This window comes from Topomyia yanbarensis, chromosome 1, assembly GCF_030247195.1.
Source record: "Topomyia yanbarensis strain Yona2022 chromosome 1, ASM3024719v1, whole genome shotgun sequence".
NCBI classification, from domain to species: Eukaryota; Metazoa; Arthropoda; class Insecta; order Diptera; family Culicidae; genus Topomyia; species Topomyia yanbarensis.
The window spans coordinates 2,396,031-2,409,640 of NC_080670.1; the positions used below are offsets into that span (position 1 = coordinate 2,396,031).

The following is a 13,610-nucleotide window of genomic DNA, read 5'->3' on the forward strand; positions in this document are numbered from 1 at the left end:
AATGCCGTGCAAATTATGTACTTTATCGCACATTACTCATGTTTCAATCAAAGGTCCTCTGCTATAAGATGGTTACAGTAGTGCCGCTCGTAGGACAACGTGATGGCATTTGCTACCTGTACACCGCGGAAGATGGACATAAATCGAATGTCGTAATTAAATCATACGATTAAATCGTCATAAAATGTGAATATGTGTTGCTCCAAATTCTCTAGGCCAACTATACTCAATCTTTTTACTAGAGGTTATTAAGTTTCGGAATTGTTTGTGGCATTCCATTTTAAGAGCATAGATAAGCATATTTCGTGTATTTTTCTTTACGCAATAGCATCTATTTACACGAGATCCTGTTAAATAAGGTTTATAAATCATTATTGTAAAGCATAAACAAATCTTTTTTCAAAATTGTTTTATCACAAGATGGCGACTGTGCAACTTTTTCTCGCCGATGCGTCTTTTGAAAAGGGTCCTTAACTAGAAGTATCTATTTCTCATTTTTTTTTAAATTATTAGATGCCTTAGAATAACGCAATCGAAGGAATCTTCAAGCTCGCATTAATTAGGGTTTGAACCCTATTTTCTCCCAATTCCTATTATCACACAGGTCATTTAGAGCAGCTTCTGCCATCTTTTTTCAACGCACTGACTCACATGGCAGAGTGAAAATTGGAGTACTCGATTCGAGATTTCGTTGCGCTCAAAAAAGAGTATTTCGTCAAACATATGGTTTCCAATTTATAGATTATCGTTTGTCTTCTACAGCGACAGTGGCTGGTGCTACTGGATCTTTTACAATTATCAGGGAAAGCCTAAACTTCCTTGAAATTTATTGATTCGGATTTTTTTGTGTTGACAATTTTATTTGTAAAAATATCTTCCTTGCTTTATACTTCTTTGGTGGTTGTGTTTGATGTTGGTGCAGAAGTTGGTTGGAACATTCGATGCTGGTTGAAGCGGCTAGGCTGTTTAGACAATAATTTGTGATTCAAATGAAGATATTTGTCATGTTGATTTTATTTGTATTTGTATGTGTGTAGAAGCAGTTTCTTTAGTCTGTTCAGTCGAAGTAATCTGATTTTCATAGGTAAGAGCACTAGGGATAAGACGGACATATTAAGGATATTAAGGATGACACATAAGAGAGAGCGTTTCGGCATGGATCCATGCTGAGTCTCGGTGACACATTGCTGCATTGAATTGCATTGAAAATGAGAACCAGAACAACCTTTTCAAACAGCTTGAGTACGGTATTTAGTAAGCCCAAGGTTTCATGTTATCACCTTTTTTGAATCTCGAAATACTCCTGTAGTGAGTGACAATCGAAACAAATAACGCAGAGATGCGACTACACGGACTGAGCGTTTCTCCAGGATTGCTGCAGGCATTCCATCTGATCCTTGTCGTCTTTAAGTTAGCGATCGCCTTTTGTAGTGATTCCACGTATATCGTTAATCTGGTTCAGATTTGCTGCGGTGTCAAGATTTTATTACAAAAAACATCAGAGAATTTTGCAGAAAAAAAGCTGGCAAATTTCCTGTGAACTTGAACCTGTATAATCTGCCAAAAGCTGGCATGGTTCATTGATGAAAGTAGCCCAGATTCTTCCCTTTACTCGTTTAGATGTTTCCAGACTGTTTTGGCACCGGACTTCAACCTACGTTCGGCACTGGTCCACGAAGGACTCACCGATGGTTGCGCTTCCAAACGGCGGTGACTAGCAATCAGCACTCCGCCGCCGTGTTTATTCTGAATTTTGACGATCCGTATGGAAGACTTGATAGTTGACCCCGAAAGCTTGCAACAGATAAAGAGCTATCGCTGAGTCACGCAGACCGCGCCATCGTTCTGGTAGTAAACTTGGAGGTTCGAGTACCATGGTACACCGGGCTGGGACGGCTGGTTGTAATAGCTCGATGGTGACATGAGGGGGCTTGCATAACGCCAGCTACACAGTATGCGATAAACCTGTTCAATGTGACTAAAGCTATGTCGGATCGATATCTGGTCCCAGGAGGTCCGATTAAAAGCAAACGATTTAAAAATGTAGAACTCATTAACGCCAGAATGGACAGAAATTGTTACACATATTTTCCACGGTAACAAGGTTGGAAAACCACTTCCGCACACCGGGTCGGGATCACTAGTGAACTTTGGCTGTAATGATTCTAGACTGGTATCAGAGGCTTCCATAGCATCAACTGCAGCGCGTCTCAGTATGCGGTCCTCTACTAGGATTGCACTACTACTATCTGGAATGGAGCAGCCAACTCGATTCGCGGGACGATTGGTGCGCTCGAACTCCAAAAATCCTACAAGCAACGACGATCGGCACGCAAAAATAACCTTTTCGATCAAACTGCAGCGTCCATAGAAGTGTCTTTCAGCTGTAGAGCTAAGTCACCCCTTTTAACTAACTTCCTAACGAAACATATATCCAAAAAAATTCACTAGGTATTGCTAAGTCATCTGTTTTTACCTAGCTCTTCCAACCAAACCAGACATCAGCTTTCGTTTCGGGGACATCTCAATTGTGGATTTTCGCTTGATACTTGCCCAAGAAGAAATTGGAACAGTTTCTCTGCTAGGGTTCTGATCAGTGCTGTGTAATCTCACGATGGGCTTTGAATTGTGACGGTAAATATGAAGTGACCATATCATCACAAAAATGACCGTTATTTCACTTCCATTTTCCTCGCATAGTGTTTCAATTAACTATCTACTATTAACTAACAATTAAAGTACTAGCTTGTTGTTTGTATTAAGTTGACCGTCATAACCGTATTTATATTGTTAATAAAATGATGGTCAGTTTCAATGTCTCTCAATAATGATTCCAATGAGTGAGAGCTTCAGAAGAGAACCGCCGTACTGTTGTCAATTGATTGGAGTGAGAACCGTAACTCAATAAGTATCGCTTACTGTTTTGATTGCTAACCGTTTCATTCTCTTTAGTCTAGCAGGTTTGCCATTAGTACCGTGATGGAGCTCAGCACTGGTTCTGATTAGGCAGGGTATTCGTTCGACCCAACTGGAAGATGACATCTCTCATGCAACTGTCGAAAACTCGAAGACATTTGATCTAGTGTTGCCAGTACTCCACAGTTCCTGCTCCTGTTGGATTTACAATAGCTCAATCAGTTTTAAGCCATCGCAAAACCAAAATTAAGATTTGATTAATCATTCACAAAATCCAAATTCAAATTTTTATCGGTTCAGAGCAATGATAGCAATCCTTCTTCATTTGTTAAAAAATAAAGATAGCTAAAAATAAAGGAAGCTCGAGTCGGTCTAGGGTCAATAAACAGCTTAGCGGAGTCAGCCAGCACCGATTCATTTATTCACTCAAATCGACCAGCCGGCATCGGATACGTCATTTTCTATATTGTGAACCTGGAAGGATTTTGAGTCCTCCTTCACATAGGCCTCGTCGTTCACCAAAATACATGCATCCTGTCGCTGCAAAACTAGCGACTGCAATTTCCGGATGTTTGGTGCCCCAGTCCCCAGTCTCTGAGATGCCACACTCTGGTCCCGTTTCGGATTGGGATCTGGGTTTGTTTGTGACAGATTTTACACTCGCATGATGAATTCCAAACCGCTTCACATAGTTACTTCCTTTTCAATTAGCCGTGTGTCCAAATGTATGTTGTTCACTGCATCTTTGATTCGCGACAATTTAAACCACACAAAAAAGTAAACAAACGAACGACGGCAATCAAACGCACAGCATACTGAGAATAGTTATCCTCAAAGGGATGCGAAGAAAAAAAACAAACTGGAAACCTCTCATTCCATTATGGAAAACCTAGCAGTGCTTCCAAAGGAATCTTCGCATATCTTTTTCTATGAGAATAACTAACTGTGACGAACTTATTAAAAAAAAACCCTGCGTACAACGTCAATGTATGTGGATTGCTCATTTCCAATATAGTTCCTACTGTTCAGTTCCGACACATGGTTTTGTGATCACTCTGAAAACAATAACCTAAGTTTGATCAATTTTATTTCATGAGAAATTAAAAAAAGAAGTCTTTCCTGAACAGTTTCAACGAATTTTTGTTTGTTTCTCGATAACATTTCACACTAGAACCCATTTGAATATTACTATTTTAATCTCGCGTTGGAACCTCACTGATTTTTTCTAAATCAAAGCAAAAAAATCGGAAGAATATTTTGCTACGTCATTCATAGCTCAACCAATAGATTTTCCGAATCGAACTATCGAACTACATTACGAACTGCATCTGAGCGTCGCTTGCCTTGATTGATATTTTTTGGTGACCACTTTTTTTGTTCATAACAAGCTTTGTCAACTAGGTACGTGCGTAGTATGTGTTTATTATTTCTCAGTGCTTTCTGCTTTTTGCTACTTCATAAAAATAAGTATAATTCATCAAAAAAATATCATCTAGTCATAATATACAATTATATTATTCGAATAAAACATTGAAATAATTTTCACTGCTCGTCCAAGTCAACCGACTTCGGTTCGGCGTTAGGCAAAAAAAATAACACCAATATTGTCACCTTATTTTTGCTACGTCCAATCGAGTGCACCTGCTGTGGAACCGATGCTGTGCTGTGACTGAGAACAATGGGACGAACTTTTAATCAGCTCCGTAGCCAATCGTGCAAGAATGGTGAGAATAGTTTCGAACAAAACTTTTCAATTGATTCCGAGTCACATTGTTTAGATAGCGGGTAGCGAAACTTTCTGAACCAAGGCTTCGCTTTGTGGTGCGCGCACGGTTGCAGCTAATACTCTAATTATTGAAATTTTCCGAGTGTGACTTCTGCTCTGCGTTGGAAGGTTTAGGATGGTGAGGAGGTGCGGGGATTTACGCGATATTCACAGTTATTGCTGCTTACTGATCAGCAATATTTCTATTTCATTATTTTTATAACATCGGAAACTAAGTTTCTAATGCTAAACTACCGCAATACTTCAAATTAGAATTAACGTTTTGGCTTAGTCTCATCAGTATGCGGTAGTCGACTTGACATTACATTTTTTTATCGCCGGTAAATCGTTTTCCTTATAGTGAAACATGTTATTTTTCAAATTCATCCACGATAATTATTCGAACTACATAGACATTATTATTTGAATCTTTAAACTTAAACTAGTTATTACTTTAAATCCTCTCTGTGACAACTGATTCAAATTCGTTTGACTCAAAATCCGCCCGATCATTGTCGATTTGGAACTAAAAAATCCGTTGAATATGCTCACGATTCAGCTTTTCTCACAATTTTGTGCTAAATGAACCAATCGAACGGGTTTTGAGTCATCACGGTATTTGAAAACCGCTTTGATAGGATCTCGCAATAATCAAAGGAACTTACCGGTGAGCCAAAGTTGTGTCCGATTTCGTGGGCCAACGTCACGTGTGAAACAGCAGGTGGAACATGTTTTCCGTAGTTCAGCAACGTCACGATGCCGGTGTTGAGCGATTTTAGCGACCCCCGGTAGTGCTACAAAGAAATAACGAAAAAAAACAAATGTCAATAAATGAGATAATCAATTGGGTAAGCCTACTACAATAGCTTCAGCGCACTGATGGAAGTTAAATTGTCGCTTCTTCACTCTTTAATATGACTATATTTTTTGTTTCGTACAAACTCCAACAGAGCAGCTGCGTGTGAGCCCCCCCCCCCCAAAGCGAAGAAAAACAAATCCCTGGCAATGCGAAACCATTCGCACAGCTGGAACACCAGAAACTTCTTCTGTTTTTCTCAACCGAAACTTTGCAACGGCCTTGATCCATACGGCGGCACCGCAACCGCCTATAGTTAACTTAGTAGGAAACAGGGCGCCTCCTTTGCACTCGTAGTAGGCATTGGATGGTGGCATACTTTGTTGCGGGAGAAATACAAATTAATGCTAATGCAATTACTGAGAGTAGAGTTGAGTTTTGCTTTTTTGGTTGAGTGACAGTAGAATGTGCTTCCAACAGTAAAATTCCTCAATTCAACATTTGTTTAGAAGTTTCTCAATTGGTTTTGAAACGGTACTGTGGTAGTGATAATTTTCTTTTGACTATTACAACATCACTATAAAACTGTCCACTTATTTTCCAGCACAGATCAGCGATTTTGGCTAGCACATTATGTAGAGAGTGAAGAGGAAAATGTTGGAGCAACCAAAGTACAATTGAACCATTTTTCCAGATCCCATTTTAATTGGCTCAAGGCTATTTCATAAGCATTTCTCCGTAAAGCAATTATTTTCAACGCCGCGGGTTAAACCAGCAAATAATTGCGTCTCGGATTTTTTCCAACGGCAACTCCTTTTCAGTATGTTTTTTTCGCCGAATCACAATTCAGCTCCGACCTGTTTGTTTGAATAGATCAACCTTCCATAAACAATTCTTCCATGACTCCTGTTATATTGTTTATCTAGTCAATTTCCAGTTCGACGTTTCATTTCCAAAGATGAATAACAACTTTATCGCCGCTTGCTTGGATTTCGGTTTTTAGGAGGAACATGCCCTTTCTTCGAAGTGGTGAAAAAGTTATACGATTTCAATCTGTTACAAATTAAAGAGCTAGCCGTTTTTTTTGTTGTTTCCAAATAATCGACATTTTTTTTGTATTGCTTGGGTGACTGAACGCGAAATTAAGCGAGTACCTTCATTGTAGTATATGTTAGAATCGGTTTATTTGGCATGACTCAATATGTGATAAACGGTCCTAGCCGATTGATTTTTTGTTGCTGGTTACCCGACTGGTTGGACAATAGTTTGTGATTTAGCTGAAGGTGTTGAAGGCTGTGTATCGGTTTTGATTGCAGCTAGTGCGTTTTATTATCAACTTTTGCGCAAGGCATTCCTTTTTGTTTATAAAGAAAATTTAACAAAAAACACGAGAGATAAGATAAATATAAAAAAGATTCCTCGGATCCAAAACAGAGAAATTCGTACCGAATCCAACACTGAGGATATATTCAAAATGTATTTTTCAGCAAACCAGTGAACCTCATCCATGCATGATCTCATCAAGCAGCTAGAATGAAAAAGATCGCTGTTTGCTACTGTAACAAAAATACAAATAAATCACAGTTACATTCCGGGGAATGGTCAGCAATTCCATTACTTACTACTGCGCCACTAATGTTCAATTCGTTTTTCACAATGCAGCGTAGTGAACGAAAAATACTGACACTGTCCGGAAATGTTAAAAAATGTTTAATAAATATTAATGGACAAAATATTCGTTCGTTGCATGTTCACGGAAAAAAAATGAATCAATTGCCATTTGTTCCGGTTTCCACTTCCTAGCACTCACGCCAAAAATAGAGCTTATGTTTATGATTAAATAATAATGAATTATTCCCAATTTGTGTTTCGTTCCGACTACTCTTTTCCGCAGAAACGAACGAAGCAACCATTGCAATGGTTTCGCGCAACTATATCCCTGCAGCACTATTTCCCTTTGGAATGTTAGCTTCAAACAGCAAGCGGGAAAAAACGTGAAACAATTCAAGCTCATTCTGTTCAATTTTGCGCTACATTGACTTGTGCATTTTCGCATGAGTATTGTAGTTTGCAGTGAAAATTGCGCATGCTTTGTTTCCCGTAAAACTATCCAGTCTCCTATCGGTAACAATATTTGAGACGATCGGGCAGCTAGACTGTATTGTTTGTTGAAATGATTACTTAAATTTGAAGGAATTTTCCGATATCGCAAAATAATCGATTTGCCGTTCCTAAACCGGTAACTTCGATACAATTTAGGATACGTATTTACTAGCGGGGTGCAATTTCGCCAATCAGCAAGTAACACACGCTTATCCGTTTTTCCACCGCTCGTCCATCGCATCCGGTTCCGGTTGAACAATGGAGAGGCAGAAACGTGCGGTGGAGCCATGATTCCGGATATTTTGCGGTCGCCAATCAACACCCTTGCGCGAGGTTAAATATTCATACAGTATTTTGTAGCATTTTCCTCCCGTACTTAGTAGTTGTTGGTGGAAATCGATACTTTTGGCGAGGCGTTTTTTGTCGAGCGATTCGTTTTAGTGATGAGTTGGGGGAGGATAGGAAAACTGTGTAAAATTGCTTCATTTATAATTCACAAACTCGATGTTAACTGCGGTTTTAGCAGAACTGTTTCGTTTGGCTGGCATGTCGCAGATACACGTCTGGTGAGCGGTTGACTGGTTCTTTTACACTTTTTAGTGGATGAGACTTTAAAAACTCTTTTTTTTTCAGTTCTTTCATCATGACGATGAAGGGGTCTATTACTGTGATTAAATAATGTGCCGAAACTCAGCTGGCAACATTGCCCAGACACTCAATATTTGCCACTATGTTGCAGCATCCGTGCGATATTATTTCTTTGCCACTCTCACCCATCGGTATAGTCAGAAACGTCAGTTCAAACGAAGATAAACAGTTTTTACGTGTTCAGGTTTCGCAGCTTCCTTTCATTTACAAACCCCGTTTCTACTTGAATGGGTGGGTCATACTTTCCATCGGTGCAATAGGGAACGAAATGAAAGCGACGCGAAAAAAAACACGCAGCGAAAAACGAAAAAGTCAAACTTACGTGCTCACACCTTCCACGTACCGTTTTGACTCGAATGTCTGAATGTTTCGGATTCCGGATATTATCAATTATAATAGCTAAAAACCTAATGGAAAATCATAAGACGAGTAATTGTAACTGATACTTTTATGCTAAATAAAAGTTAAAAGATTTTTCAACGAATAAAGAGTACAAAACAGGTAGCAGGCTAGAAAAAAAACTGTCGTCCAGGCGACAAGCATTTTTCTCTGGTGTTTATCAATTTTGCCATCAGTGCACAGTGGTCCAGATCGCTAATTTAGGAGGAATTTTTACTTTCTGACAAACCTGTATAATTTAGCCGTATCATGTCTTAGGATGAATTTGTGTACTTTAGAAGATGCTTCTTTTTATTGGAATAGTTATTAGGGTGGTTCTAATTTATCTAAAATACGAAAATAAACTTTTTACTGATGAAAGATAGAGCTCCACAGTCTTCCACAAAGTTGTAAAGTAACTTATTTTGAATAAATTTGTTGAACATATTAAAGCTCTATCTCTTTTAGTTTTTGTTATACAAGAAATTTAAAAAAAAAGATTAGGGTGTTCCTGAAAAAAACGTTTTTTTAGTATAACTTTCGTATCTTTTACTTTTTGTTAACACAACCTTTGAACAGCTTATTGAAAACTTCAAGCCGAGTATTTTTCTCCAAGACACCGAAGGTCTAACTTTTTTCTTTAAAAAGTTATGGACACTTTTCGTTAAAAAAATAGCCTATTTCAAGGCTCAATATCGCTGATGCGGGCACCTAAAATTGAATTCTGTTTCCACCACATGAAAGACCATACTTATTAGTATATTTGAGCAAAAATTGGCGAATACGATATTTTTTTAAAATTTGCAATTTAGATTTAAAGTTTGTAGTTTTGCAGGTTCAACGCCTTAAAGCATTTACACACATATCGTTGTATTATGAAAAAAGCCACTTTCAAATATCATTCTCTCATCGCAGCAAGCTTTGCATAAGTGAAACGACTGTCAAAAAAGGTTTCTGATTTTATTCGTTTTAAATAAAACTAGTAAATATGGATATTAGTCGAAGAGAGTTGGCGAATTTGCTTATTGCTGGTAAAAAGACAGATGAACTGCTTAAGTTCATTACAAGTAGTAATCCAAATGTAAAATTGAGACTTGTTAATGTTCGAAAGAAATTTTATATTTTGTTAAAACAACCTTTGAACAGCTTTTAGAAAACTTCAATCCACGTTTTTTCATAACTCTGAAAGTCTAACTTTATACTTTCAAAAGTTATGGAAACTTTTCGCTCATAAATAGCCCTTTTTCAAATGTCATTATCTCTTACATTATTACAAGCATTATTCAACATAACATGCTGCCAGTAGGTATGTGCAGTGAAGAAGTTCAAGAAACCAGGAATAAAAGTATTCGCAGATTCCGAGAATTCCACGCACGCAAATTCGATCGACTCGTCAATCTTGATGACGTTTTCAAGAGACTTCTTGTTTCATCAGATCCTATAATTTCTCTTAAATGTAAACGTCGAATTCAACGAGCACCGCTGGATATACCTGAAAATGCAATGCATCTACTTTTGAATTAATTGGCATTGAATAAATTCTCCTTATATAAATCATAAATTGTTGTCATAGCCAAATTATTTTTAATGAACACATTCAGTATTGTTGATATGTAAGCAAAACAGAAAAGGAAATACAAAGGCTTTAGGCAATTTCTTTTATGTCGCTATGCGATAAAATTTAAAACTTTGGTTAGTAAATTTAAAATTACATGCTTAAAAAAAATAATATTTTCCAATTTTTGCTCAAATATACTTAAAAGTATGTTCTTTTCTATGGTTCAATCCGAACTTACTTTTATTTGCCCCAATCAGAGATAATGACATTTGAAAAAGGGCTATTTATGAGCGAAAAGTTTCCATAACTTTTGAAAGTATAAAGTTAGACTTTCAGAGTTATGAAAAAACGTGGATTGAAGTTTTCTAAAAGCTGTTCAAAGGTTGTTTTAACAAAATATAAAATTTCTTTCGAACATTAACAAGTCTCAATTTTACATTTGGATTACTACTTGTAATGAACTTAAGCAGTTCATCTGTCTTTTTACCAGCAATAAGCAAATTCGCCAACTCTCTTCGACTAATATCTATATTTACTAGTTTTATTTAAAACGAATAAAATCAGAAACCTTTTTTGACAGTCGTTTCACTTATGCAAAGCTTGCTGCGATGAGAGAATGATATTTGAAAGTGGCTTTTTTCATAATACAACGATATGTGTGTAAATGCTTTAATGCGTTGAACCTGCAAAACTACAAACTTTAAATCTAAATTGCAAATTTTAAAAAAATATCGTATTCGCCAATTTTTGCTCAAATATACTAATAAGTATGGTCTTTCATGTGGTGGAAACAGAATTCAATTTTAGGTGCCCGCATCAGCGATATTGAGCCTTGAAATAGGCTATTTTTTTAACGAAAAGTGTCCATAACTTTTTAAAGAAAAAAGTTAGACCTTCGGTGTCTTGGAGAAAAATACTCGGCTTGAAGTTTTCAATAAGCTGTTCAAAGGTTGTGTTAACAAAAAGTAAAAGATACGAAAGTTATACTAAAAAAACGTTTTTTTCAGGAACACCCTAATCTTTTTTTTTAAATTTCTTGTATAACAAAAACTAAAAGAGATAGAGCTTTAATATGTTCAACAAATTTATTCAAAATAAGTTACTTTACAACTTTGTGGAAGACTGTGGAGCTCTATCTTTCATCAGTAAAAAGTTTATTTTCGTATTTTAGATAAATTAGAACCACCCTAATAACTATTCCAATAAAAAGAAGCATCTTCTAAAGTACACAAATTCATCCTAAGACATGATACAGCTAAATTATACAGGTTTGTCAGAAAGTAAAAATTCCTCCTAAATTAGCGATCTGGACCACTGTGCAGTGTTGTTTTGTGTTTGTTAAACACAGTCTATGCTGTAATTTGATTCATATCAACAGAATCTAATCTAGCCATTTGTAAACCAATTAAGGAGTAATTTTGTTGGTTCGAATAACATCGACAGAAAAATTATAGTTGAAATACTCAATATTGAACCAGAAATTGTGGACGGAAATCAAAACATAACGGTCGGTTTTGGGCGTTGCAATCCGGCATCAATGTGATGGAAAAATTTGATATAAAGGATATTGAATGGATACAAAGAAAAACTGTCATATTATCTTTCCGGTTGGTCGTGTCGATAAGAACAATCATTTGGGACTAAACAAAATGGTTAATAGCGAAGTCAATGGTCAAACCGAAAAAAATGATCAGCAAAACTACTACCAAAAATAAAAAAACTAGTTAATCTCCTATTAGTACCCAGGCAGTCTCCTTAAAAAACACAAACAACCTCAATCCACCATAATCTGCCTAAATATAGCTAACCTTACAGTAGATCATTCTATCCTTGGTATGTAGACTTCCCGCGTAAATCCATGTTCCCACGAACCGACCATACGCTGTCAGCCGGCCCCGAACGGCACGTTCTTTCATCATCCGGATTAGCGTGGTACGTGACGACACGATAGTCGTCACCTGACAAGCTGACCTGCCTCCATCTGTTATGTCGGTTAAGAAGAAGGTAAACGTAGCGCACGTGGATTTTGGCGAAGCAAAAAAACGTAAATAAATCGAGCAAAAATAAATGTACATTAACCAACCATGCGGGCGGGGATGCTGAAGTGCTCCAGACCGGAAAGAACAGTAGGCCTTGGAGTGCGCTTCACTCGGAGGCACAGACAAGCAGATTAAATTTAATTATAAACCTTTCGGGAATTGGTCCTCCCTGGAGCAAGGCGGAACCGTTCGCTTCCGGAAGTTTGTATAATTAGACCGGGGGGCGACAAATGGTGTGGAAATTGGCAGGACCAGGTTTTCGATTCAATTTAGATTACTTATGATAATCGGATGAAACTGGGTCTATCCGTAGATAGGATCAGCGTTAAGCAGTGTTAATGTGATATTGGGGCTGTAAATGTTTGTGGGAAAAGGTTGCTTCCAAAAGTTTGCTGATCGTCTATTTCGTCATGGGTTTTCGAGCGCCAAACGACTCAGTTTGCTGTACAGTCAGTCCACTTACAAATTTAATATTGTGTTCAAGAAACCCAAAACAAAATCGATGCTTTTTTTCAACAAATATGACAAAGACAAAGGAGAAATGGTCATTTATTTATCTTAGCCTACTACACGATTATTCTAGGCATGTCCACACAACGACAAGTCGTTCAAAAAGCATACACGGAAAAAAAAGTTTCTCCTAAAATCGTGCACAAAATGACATGAATTCCATAACAATAACGTTTCTACGTTACGAAAACAGGACCATCAACAAAAACCATGTGTTTTAATGCTTTATTGGTGAACCCAACGGGAAAAACAGATCTAAATAGTGAGCTAAACGAAAACAATTATGTGAAACACATCACCCTAGAGGCAGGATTCAAACCTGCAACCCTTGGGACTCCTGCCCAAACCATTATACCGTCCCTGGGCTATGATGACGTTCCAGGAAGAACATATGATTATCGCATTGGTAGCAGTGATCGTATCATTGCACAGTGGTCCCAAAGAGCAAAAAATGGGTTTTTTCTAGATTGCATCAAAACTGTTGACTTAAGCAATGTGATCTTGATCTTGTGTCTTTGAGAAAGTTTCTTGGAATAGAACTCCTCTTCTTTCTGTAATGATTAATCCCCCTAATAGTGAGTTAGGAAGTTTGTTTTTCAATAATTCAGATAGATAAATACTTACTTCAGAAAATTAGTAGAGAAACTTGTTACAAATATTTTACCTGAAGACTGAAACTCTATCTTTTAAGATTTTTGAGAAATGGGGCAGTATTAGTGAAATGCCTCTTAAAAACAGTTTTTTCATCATAAGTTTTCTTCTCGATTTTTTTTCCATTATATAAATATTCTAGAACATTGTTTGGACTGTTAAACTTCATTACTTCGCCGAAGTCGGAAACTCGCTATCGTTAGTATGTGTGGAGCTATTCACGTTTTTTGATAGAAAATAGTTCGT

General features: G+C 37.3%; 1 protein-coding gene across 1 annotated transcript in view; it reads right to left on the reverse strand.

Moving 5' to 3' along the window:
* LOC131693338 (uncharacterized) overlaps nt 1-13,610 on the reverse strand; it is a 105,614-nt gene that overhangs the window by 25,494 nt on the left and 66,510 nt on the right. The window contains exon 4 of the mRNA XM_058981076.1: nt 5,347-5,475. Within this exon, the coding sequence (XP_058837059.1) occupies nt 5,347-5,475 (129 nt within the window). The remainder of the gene's footprint in view (nt 1-5,346; nt 5,476-13,610) is intronic.